The sequence below is a fragment of the Hyperolius riggenbachi genome, chromosome 2 (genome assembly GCF_040937935.1).
Source record: "Hyperolius riggenbachi isolate aHypRig1 chromosome 2, aHypRig1.pri, whole genome shotgun sequence".
Taxonomy (NCBI): Eukaryota; Metazoa; Chordata; class Amphibia; order Anura; family Hyperoliidae; genus Hyperolius; species Hyperolius riggenbachi.
The window spans coordinates 125,166,613-125,193,090 of record NC_090647.1 but is presented as its reverse complement, the minus strand read 5'-3'; the positions used below and the strand labels follow the sequence as shown (position 1 = coordinate 125,193,090).

The window sequence follows — 26,478 nt, the reverse complement described above, 5'->3', positions numbered from 1 at the left end:
ACCACGATCATGTACCGGAAAACCGTACACAATTGCGGTGTTTTTTACCACGATTTTAATGAACTTGAATGGGAGTGATTTTTTAACAATCGCTCAGCGAGCGCTAATCAAACACAAGTGCTCACAAAAGTGCTTAAAGTGTGGATCCGGTCTTAAGGTACACACTACATAGCCTGTCCTGTTACAATGTCATTTAAGCAATCAACAACTTAATGTCACATTTCTAATGTTAAACAGGAAACATATTGAAATTAACTTTATTAAAAACCAAAGGAATAAACAAGTGACAGAAAACATTAGTAACTGAATTATTTGGAATGTATGTCAGAAGAACAATGTAAAAAGTAAACATTATGGAACAACCTGTGGCAAACAAACACAACTTTATTGTAACCCATAACAGCCACAAGTTAACGGATTATGAAAATAGGATCCAAGTGCAATTTAGCGGCCTTCAGTCACACAGGCAATTTTAAATCGACTTTATCAACTGTGTCAGAGTGGCCGTGTAAATTCCACAACAGGTTCCCTTTTGTCCTTCCTGATTACTAATCATCCACACCTGTTTTTCCTTTACAAACTAGCCATGGGTTGTCTGTATCATCCATAGAATAAGTTAAAAATTAGAGGTGTTTGCGCTTTAATGGTTGCTATCTGCTACTGAAGAAAATATATAGTTCACCACATAAAAATTCCTAATTTTTGTCCAATATAGCAAGATATATACAAATGAATCACATTGGTCATCATAATTTTCCACACATTTGTAAGTTAGGTTGAAAAGTAAACAGCGAACCATATGACATGATAAATAAAGCACAAAAAAAAATTAAAACGCAAAGGCTTTTACCGTGCATGGCTCTCTTTCTTTATATCAGGTTTAGATTTTTTTTTTCTATTTTATTTACGAGTAAGATACTTAACAAATAAATAAAAAAAAATGTACAAAATTACACAGAATAAAAAAAAAACAGCAATATATGTTAAAAACAATTTCTATTATGAAAAATCAGGTGAAAATTAACTTTGTTCCAAGCCAGACAATGGTGAATTCAAATGGCACACAGCCTGAAAATCAGCATTTAGAATTTTTTTAAAAAATAGTATCCATTTCTTTTTTGCAAAATAATGTTTTATTTTTAGCTTTGGTGAGTTGTACAGATGCCACGCCCTATGCATGGTCATGCTGTCGAGTAACAAGCATTAGTACACTTGTCTAGACCACTGGTTGCCCATGGCTGTGCTACAAATGTTTTTCTAAGAGAAACCTTTCTTTTCAGTTTACTATTTTATGCAATTAGTGCATCTATCAATACACATGTCTATCTCATAATGTCACCTTACACAAGGTGACATGATGAGATAGATGTGTATGTACAGTGCCAAGCACACAAATAACTATGCTGTGTTCCTTTTTTTCCTTTCTCTGCTCGAAAGAGTTAAAAATCACTTATGCAAGTGACAGTTTCTGTCTGGGTCGGGACTGCGTTGGACTATAGAGTAACCCTCACTGATGAGGAATTGCAGCCATAAAACACTTTCCTGGCAATAAATAGCTTCTGAGAGCAGGAAAGAGATAAAAAGGATCACTAGCTCATAGATTTTAGCTCTGGCATACTTTAATGAATGTGTCATTGAGAAAAGGCCATGAAACCGTAAAAAATTAAAAAGTAGATTTAAATCTAAAATAAAACTGTGGGATAGCTAAAAAAAAAGCAATTTTTAGATGGAAAAGGACAGATAAAATTGCTTCTCAGTTTTTTTTCACCTCTGATGTCCTTTGGGGAAAACAAATGTAAAATGTAAAGATATTATTTGTAGTAATCTGAGCTCTATTAAAGGATAAGTGTACTTACAAGGTATGTCAATCCTAAATGCTTCACTTGTCCCCTCACTGCCTCTCAAAAGACTTTAGTATCTGCCCTTCTGATGACTTCTGCAGGCAACAGGGGCATGGAGTTTGAGGAAACCAGAGAGGTGTTTGTGTACGCAACGCTCTCCTACTCCCTCCACCTGCCAAATGGCACAGTACAATAGATTCCTTCTTTGCTCATCTCAGTAGCGTAAAGCAGTGCAGAGGGATCTAGTAATTATCCTCCCTAGCGTTCTCGTCCAGAGACGCCGGAGGCCACCGCTCAGGCCCTGCTGGGCCGATTTTAATAATTAAAAAAAAACAAAAAACGCAGCCAGCACTTTGCTTGCTGCGTGTCCTACCCGATCGCCGCCGCTCCCCGCCGTGAAAGAGGGAACCCCCCCTCCACAGACCCCGCCGCCAGGCTGCGCTTTGGGGTGGATCGGGAGTTCCTGTGACGTCACGACGTCGAAGACCTCATTCTGTTCGTCGCCATGGCGACGGGGGAAGCCCTCAAGGAAATCCTGTTCAGAACGGGATTTCCTGACGGGCATAGGCGCCGGCGGCGATCAGAGGGGTGGGAGAGATACGGCAGGGAGGGGGGTATCATGTAGCTAGCACTAGGCTAGCTACATGATAAAAAAAAAAAAAAATTAGGTATAAAAAACCATGCGCAGCCGTGCATAATCAAAACGCCCAGCAGGTTAAATAACTTGTGTGTTGACACAAAGTACATAGTACATGTAGGAATAATTAGGTAGGTATAGGTCTCATGTAAGATGGCTTACAGTACCATTAGGCGAAGTTGGTTTTGCAAGCAAGAGCCTCTTAACTCTATTATTGTAATTTACTGCATTCAGCAAAGTTGTAATGCAGAACTCTCGAAGTATGATGTTGTGAAACCTTTGGCAGTGATTTTAAAGGAAAATTCCACTCTAAGATTAAACTCGGTCTTGGCTGGGAATATCTCCGTAGAATCTGGATTCCAAAAATGAGGCACCTACAGAGTACAGTTATGTACTGCTGTCTCTGTTCCCAGGAAAATGATCATACCCCTGGTTTGAAACCCAGCCAGGGCACTCCGGTTTCCTCCTACCAGGGATGAGCAACGGATAAATAACAAATAGGTTTTATTCGGGAACTCATCCAGGTAATTAGCACACCTGAGCCAGCGGTGGGGGGCAAGGGGGGTTGCGAGGGAGGGTTAAACTTACCCAGGAGCCTTCTGCTTTAATCCGTCCCACGCTGCGTTATAATTCACGGTCATGTGGCTACCGCACTTCCTCCTTCAACCCGGAAAGAGGAAGTGCGGTAGTCACGTGACCATGAATTGCAACACTGTGTGGGATGGATTAAAGCAGAAGGCTCCTGGGCAAGTTTAACCCACCCGCGCAACCCCATTCCACACACACACACACACACACACACACACACACACACACACACACACACACACACACACACACACACACACACACACACACACACACACACACACACACACACACACACACACACACACACACACACACACACACACACACACACACACACACACACACACACACACACACACACACACACACACACACACACACGTGTTCTAATTACCTGGATGAATTCAGAATAAAACCTACTCGGAAATTCATGCGTTGCTCTTCCGTGCCTCCTACATTGCAAAAACATACAAATAAGTTAATTGGCTTCCCTCTAAATTGTCCCTAGACTACTAGGACCGACATAGGACTATGGTAGGAATTAGATTGTGAGATCCTCTGAGGAATAGTTAATGAAAAGACTATGTATATACTCTCTAAAGCGCTATGGAAGATGTCAGTGCTATATAAATAGAATAGTATATTTTGAAAAGTTACCTCACTGATTGATAGCAGGAATAGCAGTTGATAAGAACCGAGGAAAAGGAATACTAGTTGATAAGAACACAGGAATAGTAGTTAATAAGAAAAGAGGAGCATTATTATATGATAAAGGCATACTTTCCATCTTCCTAGTTTATCGACACTATGCTACTACAAATAACCACAGAGGAACAGAAACGAAACCTCTTGAAAGTCATATTTTTAAGTGAAAAGTACAGTCATTATAGATGGGTTAACTGCCCCAGTCTTCTTGTGGCAAAAGTGACCTTAGCCCGTTAAAAATGGGCTCTAGGTCTGTCATCGCCGCCACATGCCAGCGCGCATGCGTGCGCACACCTGCCCACCCCCCTGGCCCATCCTGCTCCTGTCCCAGGCTGTCCCTGCGGCATATGCGCAGTAGCGCAAATGCAGGGACACGGGTTTTATTATATAGGATATGTACCTTGGAGTAGGGAAAGGGACAGGCAAACTGGAAGAGAATCTGGGGATACACAGCTTAATGTGCTGAGTTTTCAAGCTTGCAAGTAGAGAAATTGTAGAATCCAAAATAGCTATTCATGATCACAAGAGAGACATTAAAGCTACAAGGCCCCATTCAAACTAGAGCGTTTTTCCGGCGATTTCAGCAAAACGCTCAAGCACTAGTGCTAGAATACCCTATCGGGCCGTTCTTACTTGGCCGATTTGCGTTAATCGACGGCAATAAACGCAAATCGCCAAACACAAACGTGTAGCCTGCACCATTTTCAAGCAATTTCCCGGCGATCGCGTTTTAGTGCTATAGAAGTGCTAAATCGTGGAAAAATCACTCCCGCAAAATGCCGGCTGTAATCGCCGGCGTTTTGCGCTTTTAGGTGTGAATGGGGCCTTAAAAAATGAAAATGGTGCATACCAACTTTAATTAGCAGTCAAATCCATTCCAAAAAAAGGACATCTTAACTAACAGAACTAACAATCTCCGTAGATCATTCAAGGAAGATCAAGGGAAAAAGTTAAAAGTGCATAAACACGCACTACAACTGTTGTCCATCGGTATCGGGACTTCATCTTTTGGGAAACAGCTCTAGCCATGTGCTCATACAGATGCGTCCCTCACCTACAGCCAAGTGATGTGTACTGTTGCTATGGAGAGGGGAGGAGGGTCAATGGATCAGCTTCCAGTGGACAGGGTAAGGATGGGAGTAATATGTTTGCTTAATGTGGGATGAAACCAAAAAAAATCAATACAGCATTGATTCAAATACCGTATATAGAATTTGCAGCATTTTTTATGCAATTTTTAGTGGAGTGTACAGAATACAGTACTTTGCTGATAAACAGAAGGGGAAGTGAGGTCACACTGTGGCCTTACTGGCCTTCCTGAAGATGGACGCTCACCCAGGATAACTATAAAAAAAAAGATTTACCATGGTGCCAGGCTTCAGACACAGGAAAAGGTTCCATAGGTACAGTACATTTATTGTGAGGATAATAAAAGTTTAAAACAAAAAAAATCTATTATACATAGAATTAAACCCTGCTGAAAAGATATCTCAAGGGCCACCTGAACGCAAACCTTTTGCCAAATTCAGTCTAGCCTGTGTATGTGGCTTCACACTTATAAACAGGCTTAATCCCGGGATATATAAAGGGAGATAAAGCATCATTTTAACGCCTTGCCGCTCCATCCTATACAAGAATAATGACTGCCTTCAGAGGGCACATAAGGAGTCAGCATTTTGAACACACAACACAAAACGGTTTTATAGGTTTGATCAGTAACAAAGCCTGATTGCTCAATAAATGGTTGTCCAATAATCACAGATTTGTGGCTGCTTGATTTTGGCTGGGTGTCATTTTGGATCCACAGTTGTAGGGAGGGGGAGAACGCACACAAAATAAAACGCATTACATAATATTCAGTATATAACCATAGTGATGTGCACCAGTAATGAAACAAATTATTGTTCAGATGATTTGAAAACATTTTTTTTTTGTATATTTATTGCTGCGATACAAACTAAAAAGCCAACAAACTGAATTTCCTTTATCTGCTATGACTTGAGATGTAGAGATATAGCTAAATGATGACCTTTTAAAGTGTACCTGAAGATAAAAATGAGTAAACCCAAGATGTCACCATGTACAGTGGTGAAAGGTGACAGAAAACCCTATCCTGCTTTCCCTCCCTCTTACAACTCCACCTTTATCCCATATGTAAACATTTGGCCAAATCTGATTGCCAGTATAGGTGCATAAACCCCAAGCTCATATGCTGATCCTTTTCCCTATCAGAAATGCCCCGTCTATAGCAGGAGCTGATCCCCTTGGGCAAAAGGCGTGCTTTGTTGCTATGCGGGAGGGCGACAGAAGGACGATGGGTGGGGCCTGTGTGATGTCACGCAGCGGGTGGTGGAGCAATGCAAACATTGGAAAACATAAAATCAAAATGTGGCCAGTGCAATACATATGCTATGAAAGTAGAGTAAGTATTTAACTACTTATATATGTGGGGGGTTTTCTGAGATAGTATGGCTGACAGCTCCTCTTTAATATGTACATGTCCACATGTCTTCTCTTTTGATATTGCTCGCTCTCCTCCCCCATGGGCGAGGATAAAAAGAAGATGGGTAGAGAGGTGTATCCCAGAGGGGGCATTTCTGGGGCAGGAAAGTTCTGCGTCTGGGTCAGAGTTGACACATCTTCACTGGTAGACAGATTTAGTCAGACATTTACATATGGCATGATGTTGCAATTGTAAGGATAAGGAGTAAGGCTAGGTCCACACTAGACACAGTTGCAGGACGGACACTGCAGTCCGGATCAGGGGAAGATTCGGGGAAGTACCTCCGTACTGCAAACTGATGAAAGTGCATCAGTTTTGCATCAGTTTCCGTTCAGTTTTTCCCTGACAGAAAACGTCTCCATCATTAGGAAGGAGTGGGAGGATTTTTTTGGGCCAATCATAAAGCTCAGGCTATCCGTTTTCACATCAGTTTTTTTGCCTGTGGAGCTGGAGTTGCGTTTTCTCATTGCTTTTCACTACCCCTGCGTGTATCCGTGGTCCTGATCAGTTGCGTGAAAATGCAGCAGGTCCGGACCTTCCGTTCAGGTTTTGAAAACGGGTCCCCGCAAACGCAGACGGATCCGTTTTTTACTTGGGTGAGGCTGGCTGCTATTTTAAACATTAGTATCCGGGACTCCGTTTTTCATCAGGTTTGAAAAACGCAGCCACGGATACGTTTCCGGACCTAGTGTGGACCAGCTCTAACTATAACAGGCAGACCACGAGCCCTCTCACCACCCCACAAGATGACATCTTCATTTTACACTCACTTAAATTTTAAGCTATCCACCAAAATAAGATTGGCATTAAAAGAAGTCTCATTAGAAATGCTGGTTGATAAATATCTGTGATTGAACTACGGTAGTAGAATTGATGTGAAGGTTAGTAATTGATGTTAAATGTTCCTAGGCTGACTAGTAAGTGGCCTCATACACTGAGGTTTATTCTGGAAGAGAGCATTAGCATACAATTAAACATTTTAAAAAAAAATTGGCTACTTTGGGCAACTCCACCACCTTTGGTTCCATTTCCATAAAAAAGCTCCTCTTTGTAAAATGGAAGAATGTTTTAACAAATCTATTGGGACATTTTTTAGAATACCCAAAAATATTTTTTTTTTTAAAAATAAGGGACAAACATCTTGTCCTTCAGTTTGTGCAACCCATTCCACTATAAGTGGTCCTCAAGACTTTAAAATACATTCAAACTTCTCAAGCCTTCAGTACTGTGCAGAGAGAAACAAGTTACCCTTAAATATGTTTGCTGGATATTTGTAAGATTTTAACCACTGCAGAAAACCTGAACTACTTCACATTGGCAAACCAGACAACAGACTCCATGGACAACTGAAGTATATGTGACTCAGGATCCAGAGAGACCCAGTCACAAAGACTGTAGCATTTCTCTCTAGTCCCCCTCTATAGAAGGTATTACAATGGTTTATAGCAACATGGCATGTGCTCTAAAGATTTATTTTTCTTTAAAAGTTTCAGGGTCATAGGTGTACTTGTTGTAGAACACTGGATGTAATGGCCCATCCAATGAAATAGTTACATTTAGCCACCTAGTGCTTACTGATTGGTCCATTAAATTAAAAAAAATATAGTCTGAAATGACATAGTTCCCTCCTCTGGACTTTTCCAAAAGCATCATATAAAAGTCTAATTTCTTCCCCATGTCTTGCATTTTATAATGAAATCTGCAATGCGTAAGAAATAAAACACACATTGGAGGTAACTTTCTAAAACAGTTGTTTACTGCAAATAAAAGTTTCCCTGGATGTAATAGGATGGAGAAACCTCTTCACGTCATCTTAATCTGACCCAGTCAAAGGAATGTAAGCACCAAGCGGTATCCGAGATACTCAGATGAAAAGTTCCAAGGTGCGACCTCTGCTAAGTCCCCTCCCTTCCTGTGCATTGCTGCTTCTCTGTATCCAATAGACAAGCTTGCACATAACTGAGGGCATGGGGAGGTGCTCTGAAAATGGAGCACTCAAGGCACGGGGCCTTCAGGTGTTCAGGAAGCTAAAAGCAAGTATATGTCAACAACTGGCTATCTTTATGTATTGTGTGCCTTACACAGTTACTTCAGACATGATCCAATCACAAAGTGTGACAGTCCATTTTCACACAGCCTTATACATCATGCCTGTGCCCGTCACCGGCATTAACCTCCTGGGCGGTATGATTATTTCCAAATTTATTGTCCAAAAGTGGTGCAATTTTCCCTCAAGCTTTTAGACCCTAAAAAAACATACTGCTAGATAGATCTGTGGCAGCTCTGCTGCACATTCCACACCTCCGATGGATCCAATTCGGGATTATCACTCTGAGCTGTGGCTTTCCGTCCCGAGCCTGACTCGGGGTTACCGCTAAAGAGGTCTAGATCATATCAAACTAAACATGGTTAATGCACGGTCACTATGAGAGATGGGCTGCACTGCTAGCTGACAGACAGATGAGGTAGTGTTGGGCTCTGCAGCCGGGAACTGGCACCCTCTATTCATGGATCAGTACTACAGACTTTAGTGCTGCTTGTGTACTGTGAATGCATACCTTCAGACACTTGTGCAAACTGACAGATGCACTGTGGCTGCTACATATAGTGGCCTCACACCTAGTGGCATATAGTGATTTACTTCTACGACTTGTCTTTGGACCTAACTAAAATCGGAATTCTTGCATTCCTTAATCTGGACAGTGATAATTACCTATTCATATCTACTAATTCTAAAGGCCCGTACACATGTTGGCAGCAGATAATGACCACCTGAGCAAATGGTCAGGTGTGTGTACAGCGGCCGCCGACCCCTGACCGATCCACCCGGTGGATCAACTCATCCCTGCGACGGCCGATCTCAATGTCTGTGTTGCTCCCCAGCCCACCATGAACATCACACACGTGCCGCTCAGTCTTCCTTCAACCCCCCATCCCCGCATAGCAACAGAATGCGTCATCAACTGTATACATACACGCCGGTCTGTATAGGCCAGTCAGCGATATCGCCCGACTGGCAACATCAAATCAAGAGTTGTGTATGCACCTTAAAATAAACCAGAGATCTAATAATAGGAAGAATAAATACTTACCCGGGGCTTCTTCCAGCCCCTTAAACAGATTTAAGTCCCTCACCGTCCTCCCGCTGTCTTCCATTCACCCGCGATCAGCATGCGTAGAAGACCCAGACTAGACCCGACTGAGCCAGTTACTGGGGCTGATCGCTGAACGGCAGACCGTGGGAGGACGGGACTGGAGGAAGCCCTAGGTGAATATAGATTCTTATTTTTACATCTCTGGTACACTTTATAGAAATGGAAAAAGTGAAAGACTAAAAAAAAGAAAAGTAGCCAAAGCAAAAGGCAAGTGGGACAAAAAATTCAAATATATTTTGTACAGCAAATAGATATTTTACATTAAATTAACATTTGGGAGTGCTGTGTCTGACTAAGGGCACTGGAAGCAGGCAAGAGATAGTGGGGAAGATTTATCAACACCAACGCAAGAAAAATTGGAGTAACACTGGCGCAAAAGTGGAACAGATACCTAAATCAAGGTGTCCGATTGGTTGTTCTGAATAGTGGCGCCACATTGCCTTAAATTTCCCCTGCACTGGTTGTGATCATTCTGCCCTTGTGTGTGCACAACCTATTGCTGTAGATGGCATAAAACCACATAACAGGGAAATAACTACATATTATTGTAGCCAAAAATAAAAAAACAAAACACAGTTATTGTATAAAATTATAGACTATTAAATCACACGATACATACTGAACAAAATATGAGATCACTGAACTCGTTAGGCACCATCCCTGATCCATGTCCAGTGTAAGTGGTTATATGCTATTGGCTAATGCTTAGAGTGGTTAAGCACCACTCAGTCTTTCAGTTTGCCAGGAATGTAAAATCGCCTTTGGATTCTGATCTATGAATGTAGGAATTTTACAAGAATGTAAAAGGAACACATCTTAAAACATTCAACAGTTCTATTGCTGTTAATCTGACTGCATGCAGTTTAGTACATAGGAAAACAGTTTGCATGTGAGTGATCAGGCTCAGTACCGCTTATAGGTGTCCAGAGCAGCCTTTCTCAACCATTTTACCCTGGAGGAACCCTGCAAATAACTTTTGGATCTCAAGGAACCCCTGCAAACAATCTTTTGATCTCGAGGGACCCCTGCATTTATTTTGCAGGTGGCATGGTCTTTAAAAGTAAGTTAGGCTGTTTATTTCACTGCCACTCATTATACTGTCTCCTTACCCCAATTTAGTGCTTCTTTTTACAGTTCCCCCTATTATAATGTGCTCTATTATACTTCCCCAAGAGGGGAGAAAATGCAGAGGAACACCTGCAGAGTACTCAAGAAACCCTGGTTGAGAAAGCCTGGCCTAGAGCTTCAGATACTGGCGAGCTTAAAGGACCACTTTCTGGAAAAATTGTAAAGTTTAAAATGCATATGTATAAAATGTTCATTTGTTTCAGAGTAAAATGCACCATAAATTACTTTTTGTCAATTACAGGTTTTGGACTAGTCCATCTCCTCATTTGGCGGTTCTAAGGGTCTTCATAATTTTAAAAAGCACTTGCTGAACAGCAGTTGCTCCACCCAACCGCCAAAATAGAGTGCAAGTGACTAGGTATCATAACCTGCATCTTTGTTTGGATCCTTTCCAGGGAGTGCTTTTGTAAAGAATAAAGGAGATACCTAGAATCCCTCATGAGATGGACTAGCCCAAAACCTATCAAATAAATCAGCCTTTCACTGCCTACTGTAAGCGACAGAAACATAGGAGAAAAGTAATTTATAGTACATTTTACTCGGGGAGAAATGTACTTGTAAGTAAGTGTATACACATATTTAATTTTTTTTCGCAATAGTGTCCCTTTAAGGAATACATTTTGGTCTATGGATAACTGCCTACAGTAACAGCTATAAGCAGCCATAATCAGAGTGTAAATAGGATTAAATCTACATACACCAGAATATTTAGAGTGTTCTTTATCTACACAAAATAATATACAATCACTGTGACATACATTTCCTGGGGTCAGAATTCTTTATGACGTTTTAACACTGAGGTCCATGTGTGTAGAGGAGTGTTACTGGTCGGCCTTTGCCTATGAAGGTGTGAGCTTTGTGACGTGCTGAGCGATGCTTATGAGGGAAAACAATCGGAATAGTAGCAGACATCCAGCCACGGCAGGAAATTGCTTGCGCTCTTAGCACAACGGAACAGAAGGCAGTAATGAGAAAGTGCATCAAGATTAAGTTTTTGTTTTACCTGCTGGCAATACGGTTGAGTAGTTAGCTAGTTCCCTATAAACAAAACGCATTCAAACATTCAGCGTATATTAACAACATATATTAGTAGGCAACACAATACTTCTGTGTGAAATATTCTATTGCTTGCATCGTCTAACAGGCCTAAGGCTTGTGCACACAGCCATGTGCTGTATTGTTTCATCTACCCTTGGGTTTTGGCAAGCTACGTGCAGCACATGACTAGAGATCATTGTTCACTACACAGTATAAACTGCTAGGAGGCAGAGAATAGAAGGCCAACGCTTCAAGCCTCTCTCTCTCTCATTTTGCCAGTGGCTGTGTTATGGCATCTCTGCTACTGCATAGAAAACAAGGGCTCTCTAGGAGTGCGTTACAGTGCGACACAGCGCATAGAAATCTCATCATTCCCGATCCGAGTATCTGGCAGAACCTTGCAAGTTCCAAAGATAAGCATACTTCCAATGCATAACAAGTGGATTAAACCCCTAGTTCAGCCTCCTATTTTTTCTTTTTAATCCATACAATGGTAAATTTGAATTTATTAGCAATGCACAGTGCTTTGATTATTGCTTGCTTGTATTTTTTTTTTGCAAAAAAGTTGCTATAAAATACCCAGCTGGCTGGGTCCTGTTGCTCCATTTCCTGTCGAGATGACACTGTAACTTGCTGAACAGGAAGATGTCCAGACTCCTCTCCCTATATTATTACCACCCACATGAGGTAGTGAGCACAAGCCAATCTTTCCCTGTCTGCACACCTGACCTAGCCCACCTCTGCAAGCTTTTGTGAATGGACCAGGGGCCACATGACTAACTTTTGATCTTCTTGCAACGGCTGTGTCAAGTGTGCAAACTGTCAATAATGGCAAAGTCCCCTATTCACATCTTATATATTCACATCTTCAAATAATAAAAAAAATCTGAGAGGATGAACTAGAGCTCCTGATCAAGAATGTAATTATAGTGGAGCAAAATCAATAATGCGCTATATAGATCTGGGAGAAATGTTGGGCTGGCTGAATGTAAGCATGTAGTACGTACATTTATACTTTAAATCTTGTATACTAGTACCATGGCACCATATTGGTGGGAATGAACTGAAATGTCTATATCAAGATATAGTGCTGTCATATTATACATAGCAATTTATTTTAGTAATTGCTACAGAAAGCTAGCAAACCTATGGTGCCTACCACAGTCACTACACATCTCTGGGGACTTGTGATCATAAGTAAAGGTAATAGAAATACCAGAGATGAGCATAAATTTAAACTTTAAGGGAATATTTTGCTCTACAGGAACTTCTGGTTCGCAGTCTTCCCAGGCCGCTTGGGTCCTCTGCTAGGCGGCCCGGCAAACTGTGCATGCCGGCTAGCCGATTTACCAGGCTGCCTAGCGGAAGATCCAGATGGACACGGAAGATGGCGAGGGAACGATTAGCCTGAAGGGGGCTGGAGGAAGACCCAGGTATGTATAATATTTTTTTATCATCTCTATGATCGGTACATTAATCTGAATAAGGTTTATGTTGCCCAGGGAAGGGTCTGCTCATTACAGCTCTGTCACTATCACACTTGGATTACAGGCAAAACATAATAGCTCCATGCAGCCAGTACTTCTGGGAGATGTGCTGCACAGTGACACACTGCAAGCCAGGCACTCATATGGCTGCCCTCATCACTAAAAGTAGTCAACCTAAATTATTATTTCAAACCTGCCAATAGAGGCCCGAGCTTGCGAAGATCCTCTGGTTCTCCATCTACATCATACATACCCAGAGTGTAGACAGGACAGGTGACAGGACAGGTATGTGCACAGAGCCTTAGGCATCTAATCTCTCCAGCTGAGTCTCATTCACTAGTCCCAGCATGCAGCATCAGCCTGCTAGGAACAGCAATGCTACCGCAACTGGAGAGCCACAGGTTTCATGCCTCTGCACTCTCTATATACCGGACACTATAAAATGCTACCCCCCCCCCCCCAACTGCCATAAAACTACTCAACATCAACTCCACATTTACCACAAGCGGATTTGAATGTTGATAATGTTATATTCATATTTACATATTTAAAATATAGGCAGAATATTTTACATTTAAGACCTATCTAAATGAAGCATAAAATCTCTCGACTTCCTTTTCTAAACCTCCGCTTAGCGCTTACAAGGCCGAAAAAAAAAAAGCAAGCTCTGCTGCGCTGATGGAGGACACTCATGGCACCATTAAGAAGAAGCTATTTACTACCTATTGTTAATTTAAGACAAAACAAAGTTACAACTCCAAATAGGAAGGATTTAAGAAAAATAAACCCTCCTGGAATTAAATAAAATCTCTGCTGCAGATCCAGGTGAAATGCCAAGCTGTGCATAATGTGGGGGTCCCCTCTATGCCAAGGTCGGGGCGCCCCCCATGCCACTTGTACTCTCAGTTCTGCAGGTAAGATATTAAAGTCCAGTGATCTGCTTGTAATACTACTTTAGCACAGTGTTCCCTTTCATAAAATAATGCAGACAGACCATGATCTACTAGAGGTTATGCTAAAAGATAATACACATTATCAAACTATCATCAAGCATTGTGATAAAAATAATAACCTTGTGTTATTTTTGTTTTCAGTTTTTTTAGAGTCTCTTGTGTTTACATGTTGTATGCAACATAGATAGGATCTAGCTGATCTGCTAGGAAACTGTCCCTTAGGTGCATCCGTTGTTTCTCTCCTCGAGAATTGATGGGAATGACTCCTGGGTCCACCACCACCACCACTCCCACAATCAAGTAATGTTCTTCCAGAACTACGTTGGTCACCAGAGGAACCAGATCCAGAGCTTCCTGCTCCGAGCCACACAGCTCCACCACCACCACCAGCAGGTTGGTCCACGTGAATACAGCACTGCAAGGTAAGGGTAAAATACACAAAGTTTATATGTAAAGTGTTTTTACATTAGTAGAATTCTAGAAATGTGCCGATACAATCATTTTAAAAGTCAACTATGACTAAGGGGGCATTTTAAGCCCGATACGCATGAATGGATGACTTCTTATTCTTTGCGTCTGTCCATCTACAAAAAAAGTACCGGATTTTATGCCTCATGGATGTTTGCGGACAATCTTTTTCTGAATTCTAGACAGTAGCTGGTATGATTGAGATGGATAAATGTACATAAAACTGATTTCCTAAATTGGCTACCAAATTAAAAACGCAATTGTAATGCATCACTGAATTAGTTTCCATAAGGAGTGTACAGTACTGGCCATCGTGTGCAAATACATTTCAGCATTCAGGGGTGTAACTAGAAATCATGGGGGCCCCAGCAAAACATTGATGGGGACCCCCCAATGTTTACACCCTTTTCCTTGCCTACCCCTGGGGATTTCTTGATAGTTTGCCATGCCCCTTTCTGCAAATCCAGCATAGCTGTGTGCGGTGAGACTACGCACATATCTGTGCTCTGTTACCTGCATGTCAGATCTGGCGACCACAGATGGGAAAGGAGCTAATGGAAGACAGCACTGCTTAGACATGAAATACAGACAACACACTGCATATGTGAGTGATCAGGAGGACTTGGGGAGATTTTTATGTTTAGTTTTCTCACGAGTTTCACTTTGGTATCAAAGAAATAAAGAAAGAAGAAATTAGAAATAGTTCTCTTCCTATTACATGACAAAGCAGCCATAAGGAACAGGCCTCTCTTGTGCATTCATAAAGTCTAACGAGGCTCAGTGTTGTACGCGATACTCGTTAAATCAATATTAGTTTTAAGATTAGCTTTCAGAAGGTGCACCACATAACATTAGGAATGGCTTCTTATTACCATTTGATCTATTGAAGTCAGTACCTATCCTGAGAGCTAATCCTATAGGAATGACTGCCAGTGCAAATAAGAGTATCCACACACTGAGTTGAGAACGGTTAGAACTGCTGTAACAAGAAGCCTTTTCTAAGCTCACTTCCTGAGAAAATATGGCTTCTTGTGTCACAGTTCTTTTTTTACAATGTGTAAAAAGATGTAACGTTCTGTCTCCTCCCTGCACGGATCTGCAGGTGTAAGCAGCAGTAACTCACCCACGCGTGTGCGTGACACGGATATCTCAATATCTATAGGATGGTAGCGCAGTCCTTTAGCTCCAGTGTTCCAACAACAAACCGTGCATTGTGCTGTCCTTCAGATCAAATCAGAGGTCTGAAACTCCGATGAGCTTTGGAACACTTCAGATAAAAATGGGTGCGGCCAACTTGCCAAAGGAGGGGCCGGAGTTTCAGATCTCTTTACATTAAAAGTTTTACACATGACAAAATAAGTACGCTTTAAAGCAGCCCATACACTCAGCCGATTTTCTAGCCGACCGATCGATCCCGATCGATCGATTGCAAATCGGTTGGCCAATCGACCGATCGACCGATCGACGGCCGATTTCGATCGATTTCGATGGATTTCCATCGAACTTGCAGGGTGGAAAATTTAGGTCGATCTGATGAGATTGCTTATCAGTTTGCATTGGCCTTTATGGAAATCTGATGGCAAAAAAATGCCATCAGATCGAATTTCAATAGATTTCAAACTAAAATCTATTGGAATTCTATCCTGGTAAAAAATGTTCTAAAAACGCATCAGATAGATCATCAGATGCATTTCTTATCTATCTGCTGCCAATCTGACGAGTGTATGGGCACCTTTAGCAAAAGGAATTAAAGAGGAACTGTAACCAAGGATTGAACTTCCTCCCAATCAGTAGCTTTCCCAAGAGAATCGTTTACTTTTCTTTAACCACTTGCCGACCGCACGCTTATACCGTGCGTCGGCAAAGTGGCAGCTGCAGGACCAGCGACGCAGTACTGCGTCGCCGGCTGCAGCCTGATTAACGAGCGATCGCGCGGCTGTAGCCGCGCGATCGCTACGTCACACTCTTCGGCCCCCATGTGACTTCAGCCCGCCGGCCAATCAGCAGCGCCGGCGGGCTGTAAAAATTCTAATTGGCCTATAGAATGAGTATAATACAGTTTGTTTACGTAACAAACTGTATTATACTGCCTGCCTCCCGCTGGTGGTCACACTTAGCGATCGACCACCAGCGAGGAGAGCAGGCACAGTATAGCAACACACACTCATACTTTAGGAGCCCCACAGACCCCCCGATCACCCGCAGCACCCATCAGACACCCCCCTGTACCCCCCTGCAGCCCGCAGATCAGACCTAACCACCCCCCATATCACCCATCAATAAATCCCTGTCACCACCTGTCACTTCTATCCATCAGAGCAGACCCCCAACTACCCCTTAGGGGTATCTGATCACCCCCACACCTCCAGATCTCCCCCCGACCCCCCCCCCCCTGTATACTGAACCTATCTATCTCCCCTGCATCTGTCTATCTCCCCAGTGATCAGCTGCCAATCACCTATCAGTCACCTGTCAATCATCCCTTGTCACCACCTGTCACTGCCCCCCATTAGATCAGACCCCCAACTGCCCCTTAGGGGTATCTGATCACCCCCCACCCCTTCAGATCTCCCCCCCCCCCCCCGTATACTGCATCTATCTTCCCTGTAATTGCCCGCTGATCAGCTGTCAATCACCTATCCGTCACCTGTCAATCATCCCTTGTCACCACCTGCCACTGCCCCCCATCAGATCAGACCCCCAACTGCCCATTAGGGGCTTCTGATCACCCACCCACCCTTTCAGATCCCTCCGAGACACCCCCCCCCGATCACATCAGCAGTCCATTGTTTACATCTGTTTTTCCCTGTAAACACCCACTTATCACCCGTCAATAACCCATCTATCACCACCTGTCACTCCTATCCATCAGATTAGACCCCCAACTACCCCTTAGGGGTATCTGATCACCCCCCACCCCTTCCGATCCTCCCCACACCGTCCTAGTTCATTGATTGCGTATATTCTCCCCCCTGCCATTGTGTATCTTATCTCCTGTCTGTAAGGCTTGATTGTGCTTTGTTTGGCTACAATTGTCTCAATTGCACTGTGATTGGCATCGATTGTCGTGTGATTGGCTTCGATTGTCACGTAATTGGGCTTCGATTGTCGCGTGATTGGCTTCAATTGCCCGTAATTGGTTTTGATTGTGCCAATTGCCCACTGATTGGCTGTTTTGCCCTGTGATTAGCATCGATTGTCGTGTGATTGGCTTCAATTGTCACGTAATTGGTTTTTGATTGTCACGTTATTGGATTCAATTGGTCCGTGATTGGCTTTGATTGCGCCGATTGCTGTAATTGTGTTGTAATTGTCTCGTGATTGTTTTTGATTATTTGTGATTGCTCTCTGATCCCCAACCCCCCCTCACCATCACCATCACTATCACTGTCCTAGTGATCTAAAAACTTTTTTAGTATCACTAGTGGTAACAAACAGTTAGGCCAGTTATCTAAGCAAAAGGGTTGTTAGTGTCAGTTAGTGCTCAGCCCACTGCACCACAGTCACTAATTAGCGTCATCACTGTCGCTAATCAGCATTGGTACTATATAGTATCTGTAAGTGATTATTAGTGATCACAGTCAGATCTATATTAGGGTCTCTAGGATCCACAAAAAAACGCAGTGTTTGCCCGATCAGACCTGATCGTTCGCCTGCACTGCGTTCAGCCCGCCCCACCGCAGTGACAGAAATTTCTTTTTTCTGATCACTGCAAAAAACACTGTACACAAGCTGTGGCACTGTAAACATCAGTTTTGATTTTTTTTATCTAAACTCAGTGACCACAGCTTTCTACCTCTCAAGTACTCCCTTTCGCTAGGTAGGTGCTCTTTTCCTGGGTAGTCTCAGAGGAATACCTCCTAAATTTAGCAGGCCACCATGGCAAAAAAGAGGTTTTCCAATGAAGACATCTACAGGTACATGGACCAGTCGGATGAGGATGATTGGGTCGACTTATTCGACGAATCTTCGGGTTCAGAGTACGATCCTGTAGACAGCAGTGGCTCTCAGACCGATAGTTCCGATGACGAGGTTGAGGTCCCGGCTAGAGCCAGGCGTACCACACCCCATGTCACTGGACTGCAGGTGGCGGAAGATCAGTCTCAAGGGCAGCAGAGTGGCGCTGATCTGATTTTTCTTGGTGAGGCATGCACCAGCAGCGCAGCATCTCCTGGGCCTATCAACACCAGTACTTCCGCAGAAGACCCTGATGAAGTGGCGGACACCATCCTGGAAGTAGAAACTGGTTCGGTGGTACGTGAATTAAGATCCGATCCGCAGCCACCAAGTAGACGGGCCCGTACTCCCATTGGTTTTCCAGAGGTGCTGGCAAACCCTGATTGGCATTCCCCTGATCCCGCCGCACCCATACTGCCCCCTTTCACCGCCCAGTCTGGAGTCCAGGTGGAGACAGTTGAACTAGGATCGGCCCTAGACTTTTTTGAACTGTTCCTCACCCAGGATCTCCTTGACTTAATTGTGGCTGAGACCAACCTATATGCCACACAATTTATAACCGCCCATCCGAAAAGCTGCCACGCCCAGCCTTTTCGGTGGAAACCACTCCAAGTTTCCGAACTTAAAATTTTTTTGGGCCTTCTCCTCAACATGGGTATTACTAAAAAAAATGTATTGCGCTCTTATTGGTCTACACGCCAAATACATAACATGCCCGTGTTCTCTGCTGCCATGTCCAGGACGCGATTTGAGATCATCCTGCGCTTCCTGCATTTCAATGACAACGACACCTGTCATGAAAGAGACCACCCAGCTTATGACCGGCTCCACAAAATTCGGCCCCTCATAGACCACCTGTCATCCACATTTGCAGATGCTTATACCCCTGAACAGAACATCTGTGTAGATGAGTCCCTCGTACATTTTACCGGGCGCCTTGGCATCAAACAGTACATCCCAAGCAAGCGCGCCCGGTATGGGGTGAAACTGTATAAGCTCTGTGATAGGGCCACAGGCTATACATCTCGTTTTAGGGTCTATGAGGGAAAAGACTCAAAATTGGAGCCGGTCGGATGTCCTGACTACCTGGGGAGCAGTGGAAAGATTGTGTGGGACTTGGTGTCACCCTTGTTCCAGAAGGGGTACCATCTTTATGTGGACAACTTTTACACAAGTGTGGCCCTCTTTCAGCACTTAAAGTTAGAAGGAATCCGATGCTGTGGCACCGTGCGGCCTAGTCGCCGGGGCTTCCCCCAACAGCTCGTTAACACCAGACTTCAACGGGGGGAGAGGGCCGCCTTGTGTACCGATGACTTGCTCTCGGTGAAATGGAAGGACAAGAGGGACGTTTACCTTCTGTCTACCATTCACACAGACACGACAGTACAAATTACACGGGCAACAGAGGTCATTGAAAAGCCCCTCGCCGTCCACAGCTATAATGCCAACATGGGAGGGGTGGACTTCAATGACCAGATGTTAGGGCCCTATTTAATTTCCCGGAAAACCAGACGCTGGTATAAGAAAGTGTCTGTGTATTTAATTCAATTGGCGATGTACAACAGCTTTGTTCTCTACAGTAAGGCTGGGAGAACTGGATCTTTCCTTCAATTCCAGGAAGACATTGTTTCGGCACTCCTCTATCCAGAAGGTGACAGAGCCCAACCCCCAAATGCAACTAGCCGGCTGCATGGAAGGCATTACGCCTACCCGATTCCCAGTACCCCAACTCAACGCAACCCCAGAAAAAGATGTCGTGTCTGCAGCAAGGCTGGAATAAGGCATGACACCCCCGTTTACTGTCCCCGCTGTCCTGACCAGCCTGGCCTATGCCTAGGGGAGTGTTATGAGAGGTACCATGAGAAGGCACACTTTTAGAACCTAGGGAACTACAGACACAGCAGTAGGCACACAAGGGTCTCTCAGTGCTATTTCACACTGGCGCGATGCGTTAGGGCAAATTGCCTAGCAAAAGTCACACTTTGCGGTCCCCCCCTACGCCGGAAGTGCTTGACTTAACGCTAGTGCATGCCTACGTTACTGCGTGGCTTCTGCGGCAATTTGGGTCGGCCCGGAAGTCATGTTAGTCTACGGCGACGCAGTTAATTACTAGGCCGAATGCTACTCTTGTGGTATTCCCTGAAGATCTATTTTGGGCGAGACGGTGCGGCGGGCTCGACCGACCGGATAGGCCAGTATGCAGTGTGAACCCAAACATCAGGTTTTGAGAGATCCAAATACACTGGCCTGCCAGAAACCTCTCCTTTCACTTGGGACAGAATGCATAATGTACTTCGCCACATATCTGTGCGATTTGCACTTTGCACATTGACCCATGGGGGAGGAGAAGTTTATCCTCAGCTCGCAGGTAAAAAAAAACAAAACAAAAAAAAAACAGGTAAGCAAAAAAGTTAATATTTGGTTACCAATGTTATTGTTTGGTTTGAACATATTTAATAAAGTTTAAAAAGTTAATGTTATTGAAGTGCTTTGCTGCTTGCTTGCTTTTTTTTTTTTTCTTCTTCTCTCTTTTTTTCCAACCGACCAATCAGCTGCAGCACTGATGATGCATCCTGACAGAAGCATTGCGCTTCTGTCAGGTTACACAAAATCGGTGCATGCAGCGCTGTAGGACGAGATTTCTCCTCCACAGTAAAAAAGATACGTTTGCCGAGGCATATGGGCCAAGGTGTGGTGTTGGGGATTCATATGCTTTGGCAAGCACTTTGTATCAAAAAAGAACTCAAGCAATGATTTCTCCATTCACATCGATCAATGTGGATGAATAAATCAGGATTGCCTGGGCATACGAGCTGGTGGGTTTGGATTTTTGGGGTGGCAGCTCCTATGTCCAGGCGGACGCCTTCCCCTCCTTTTTGTTTTGTTTTTTGGTTTTTCTTCTCTCTTTTTTCTATCCAGACCGACCGACCGACCGACCAATCAGCTGCAGCACTGATGGTGCATCCTGACAGAAGCATTGCGCTTCTGTCAGGTTACACAAAATCGGTGCATGCAGCGCTGTAGGACGAGATTTCTCCTCCACAGTAAAAAAGATACGTTTGCCGAGGCATATGGGCCAAGGTGTGGTGTTGGGGATTCATATGCTTTGGCAAGCACTTTGTATCAAAAAAGAACTCAAGCAATGATTTCTCCATTCACATCGATTAATGTGGATGAATAAATCAGGATTGCCTGGGCATACGAGCTGGTGGGTTTGGATTTTTGGGGTGGCAGCTCCTATGTCCAGGCGGACGCCTTCCCCTCCTTTTTGTTTTGTTTTTTTCGTTTTTCTTCTCTCTTTTTTCTATCCAGACCGACCGACCGACCGACCAATCAGCTGCAGCACTGATGGTGCATCCTGACAGAAGCATTACGCTTCTGTCAGGTTACACAAAATCAGTGCATGCAGCGCTGTAGGACGAGATTTCTCCTCCACAGTAAAAAAGATACGTTTGCCGAGGCATATGGGCCAAGGTGTGGTGTTGGGGTTCATATGCTTTGGCAAGCACTTTGTATCAAAAAAGAACTCAAGCAATGATTTCTCCATTCACATCGATCAATGTGGATGAATAAATCAGGATTGCCTGGGCATACGAGCTGGTGGGTTTGGATTTTTGGGGTGGCAGCTCCTATGTCTCTCTTTCTTTTCTTTTCTTTTTGTTTCACATTTTTTGGCAGATATTTGTTCATCCACATTGATCGATGCGAATGAAGGGATGTTTGCCGTTCATTTTTCCTTTCAGCCCAGAATGCACTACCTGTATGCCCAATATAAGGAGTATAGCAGAAATACTGGCCATACATGTAATGATTGCAGAGGCCCTAAAATGCCAGGACAGACCCCACAAATGACCCCATTTTGGAAAGAGGACACCCCAAAGTATTCCGTGAGGTGCATGGTGAGTTCATAGAAGATTTTGTTTTTTGTCACAAGTTAGCATAAATTGTTGTTTTTTGTTTTTTTTCACAAAGTATCCTTTTCTGCTAACTTGTGACAAAAAAGAATTTTTTTTATAAACTCACCATGCCCCTCATGGAATACTTTGTGGTGTCTTATTTTTAAAATGGGGTCATTTGTGGGGTTTGTTAACTGTCCTGTCATGTGGGGGGGGGGGGGGGGGGGCTAAATTGTGAGCACCCCTGTAAAGCCCAAAGGTAGTCATTGCACGTTGGGCCCCTTAGCGCAGTTAGGCTGCAAAAAAGTGCCACACGTGCTATCGCCGTACCCGGGAGAAGTAGACCAATGTGTTTTAGGGTGTATTTTTACACATACCCATGATGGGTAGAAGAAATCACTCTGTAAATGACAATTTTTTGATTTTTTTTACACACATTTGTCCATTTACAGAGATATTTCTCCCACCCAATATGGGTATGTGTAAAAATACACCCCAAAACACATTGTACTACTTCTCCCGAGTACGGCAATACCACATGTGTGGCCCTTTTTTGCACCCTAACTGCGCTAAGGGGCCCAGAGTCCAATGAGTACCGTTAGCATTTCACAGGTCATTTTGAGAAATTTGGTTTCAAGACTACTCCTCACGGTTTAGGGCCCCTAAAATGCCAGAGCAGTATAGGAACCCCACAAATGACCCCATTTTAGAAAGAAGACACCCCAAGGTACTCAATTAGGAGTATGGTGAGTTCATAGAAGATTTTACTTTTTGTCACAAGTTAGCGGAAAATGATTGTTAATGGGTTTTTTTACTAAGTGTCATTTTCCGCTAACTTGTGACAAAAAATAAAATCTTCTATGAACTCACCATACTCCTAACGGAATACCTTGGGATGTCCTCTTTGCAAAATGGGGTCATTTGTGGGGTTCCTATACTGCTCTGGCATTTTAGGGGCCCTAAACCGTGAGGAGTAGTCTTGAAACCAAATTTCTCAAAATGACCTGTGAAATGGTAACGGTACTCATTGGACTCTGGGCCCCTTAGCGCAGTTAGGGTGCAAAAAAGTGCCACATATGTGGTATCGCTGTACTCGGGAGAAGTAGTACAATGTGTTTTGGGGTGTATTTTTACACATACCCATATTGGGTGGGAGAAATATCTCTGTAAGTGGACAATTGTGTGTAAAGAAATCAAAAAATTGTCATTTACAGAGATATTTCTCCCACCCAATATGGGTATGTGTAAAAATACACCCCAAAACACATTGTACTACTTCTCCCGAGTACGGCGATACCACATGTGTGGCCCTTTTTTGCACCCTAACTGCGCTAAGGGGCCCAGAGTCCAATGAGTACCTTTAGCATTTCACAGGTCATTTTGAAACATTTGGTTTCAAGACTACTCCTCACGGTTTAGGGCCCCTAAAATGCCAGAGCAGTATAGGAACCCCACAAATGACCCCATTTTAGAAAGAAGACACCCCAAGGTACTCAATTAGGAGTATGGTGAGTTCATAGAAGATTTAGCTTTTTGTCACAAGTTAGCGGAAAATGATTTTTATTGGGTTTTTTTTTACCAAGTGTCATTTTCCACTAACTTGTGACAAAAAAATAAATCTTCTATGAACTCACCATACTCCTAACGGAATACCTTAGGATGTCCTCTTTGTAAAATGGGGTCATTTGTGGGGTTCCTATACTGTCCTGGCATTTTAGGGGCCCTAAACCGTGAGGAGTAGTCTTGAAACCAAACTTCTCAAAATGACCTGTGAAATGCTAACGGTACTCATTGGACTCTGGGCCCCTTAGCGCAGTTAGGATGCAAAAAAGTGCCACACATGTGGTACCGCCGTACTCAGGAGAAGTAGTATTATGTGTTTTGGGGTGTATTTTTACACATACCCATATTGGGTGGGAGAAATCTCTCTGTAAATGACATTTTTTTGATTTCTTTACACACAATTGTCAATTTACAGAGATATTTCTCCCACCCAATATGGGTATGTGTAAAAATACACCCCAAAACACATAATACTACTTCTCCTGAGTACGGCGGTACCACATGTGTGGCACTTTTTTGCACCCTAACTGCGCTAAGGGGCCCAGAGTCCAATGAGTACCTTTAGCATTTCACAGGTCATTTTGAAACATTTGGTTTCAAGACTACTCCTCACGGTTTAGGGCCCCTAAAATGCCAGAGCAGTATAGGAACCCCACAAATGACCCCATTTTACAAAGAGGACATCCCAAGGTATTCCGTTAGGAGTATGGTGAGTTCATAGAAGATTTTATTTTTTGTCACAAGTTAGCGGAAAATGACACTTGGTAAAAAAAACCAATAACAATCATTTTCCGCTAACTTGTGACAAAAAGTAAAATCTTCTATGAACTCACCATACTCCTAATTGAGTACCTTGGGGTGTCTTCTTTCTAAAATGGGGTCATTTGTGGGGTTCCTATACTGCCCTGGCATTTTAGGGGCCCTAAACCGTGAGGAGTAGTCTTGAAACCAAATTTCTCAAAATGACCTGTGAAATGCTAACGGTACTCATTGGACTCTGGGCCCCTTAGCGCAGTTAGGATGCAAAAAAGTGCCACACATGTGGTACCGCCGTACTCAGGAGAAGTAGTATTATGTGTTTTGGGGTGTATTTTTACACATACCCATATTGGGTGGGAGAAATATCTCTGTAAATTGACAATTGTGTGTAAAGAAATCAAAAAAATGTCATTTACAGAGAGATTTCTCCCACCCAATATGGGTATGTGTAAAAATACACCCCAAAACACATTGTACTACTTCTCCCGAGTATAGCGATACCATATGTGTGACACTTTTTTGCAGCCAAACTGCGCTAAGAGGCCCACAGTGCAATGACTACTTTTAGGCTTTACAGGGGTGCTTACAATTCCGCACCCCCCAAAATGCCAGGACAGTAAACACACCCCATAAATGACCCCATTTTGAAAAATAGACACTTCAAGGTATTCATTGAGGGGCATGTTGAGTCCATGCCAGATTTCATTTTTTTTTTGTTACAAGTTAGCAGAAATGGAAACCTTTTTTATTTTTTTTTTTTTGTGACAAACTGTCATTTTCCGCTAACTTGTGACAAAAAATAAAATCTTCTATGAACTCACTATGCCTCTCAGTGAATACTTTGGGATGTCTTCTTTCCAAAATGGGGTTATTTGTGGGGTATTTATACTATCCTGGAATTTTAGCACCTCATGAAACATGACAGGTAGTCAGGAAAGTCAGAGATGCTTAAAAATGGGAAAATTCACTTTTTGCACCATAGTTTGTAAACGCTATAACTTTTACCCAAACCAATAAATATACACTGAATGGGTTTTTTTTCATCAAAAACATGTTTGTCCACATTTTTCGCGCTGCATGTATACAGAAATTTTACTTTATTTGAAAAATGTCAGCACAGAAAGTTAAAAAAATCATTTTTTTGCCAAAATTCATGTCTTTTTTGATGAATATAATAAAAAGTAAAACTCGCAGCAGCAATCAAATAGCATCAAAAGAAAGCTGTATTAGTGAGAAGAAAAGGAGCCAAAATTCATTTAGGTGGTAGGTTGTATGAGCGAGCAATAAACCGTTAAAGCTGCAGTGGTCTGAATGGAAAAAACAGCGCTGGTCCTTAAGGGGGGGTAAAGGCTGAGTCCTCAAGTGGTTAATAGATCATCAGGGGGTCTGTGTGGCTGACATTGTGGTGAAACCCCACCCACCCTGTGATATCATGACTATGGTTCTGACAGTTTGCTGTCTGTAAACTTTGTTGCATTGTGGGAAATAATGGCTTTTTCCAACAGCCAAGCAAGCAGCATCTCCCTCTGTGCATAGAACTCTCCTTAAAGTGAACCTCCGGGCTAAAAATCTACTCAGCAGAACTGAAAAGGCTTGGTGTTTAACAGTTTCACAGCATCAGAACTTTGTTTTTATTACCAAAGAATCATTTTTAGCTGCATTTTTTATCTAAGCTCCACCCATCAAAGAAAAATAGCACCGGCTTTTTTTCCCTGATGCTGTGCAGAGCATGATGGGATTTCCTATGTTGATTTTCATGTTGCTTAGCAACTGGGAGGGGTGATCAGGACACAGGAC

General features: G+C 43.1%; 2 protein-coding genes and 1 long non-coding RNA gene across 4 annotated transcripts in view; 1 reads left to right on the top strand and 2 right to left on the bottom strand.

The window, feature by feature from the left end:
* The window catches only part of ATF1 (activating transcription factor 1), a 355,624-nt gene that overhangs the window by 64,333 nt on the left and 264,813 nt on the right, over window positions 1–26,478 (bottom strand). The gene's annotated exons all lie outside the window — the stretch shown is intronic.
* The window catches only part of DIP2B (disco interacting protein 2 homolog B), a 354,733-nt gene continuing 333,388 nt past the window's right edge, over window positions 5,134–26,478 (bottom strand). For both annotated transcript variants that reach the window (XM_068267346.1, XM_068267347.1), the window contains exon 38: window positions 5,134–14,453. In XM_068267346.1, the coding sequence (XP_068123447.1) occupies window positions 14,201–14,453 (253 nt within the window). In that variant the 3' untranslated portion in view covers window positions 5,134–14,200. The remainder of the gene's footprint in view (window positions 14,454–26,478) is intronic.
* The window catches only part of LOC137545760 (uncharacterized), a 38,239-nt gene continuing 25,946 nt past the window's right edge, over window positions 14,186–26,478 (top strand). The window contains exon 1 of the long non-coding RNA XR_011026095.1: window positions 14,186–14,460. This is a non-coding gene — a long non-coding RNA (uncharacterized lncRNA). The remainder of the gene's footprint in view (window positions 14,461–26,478) is intronic.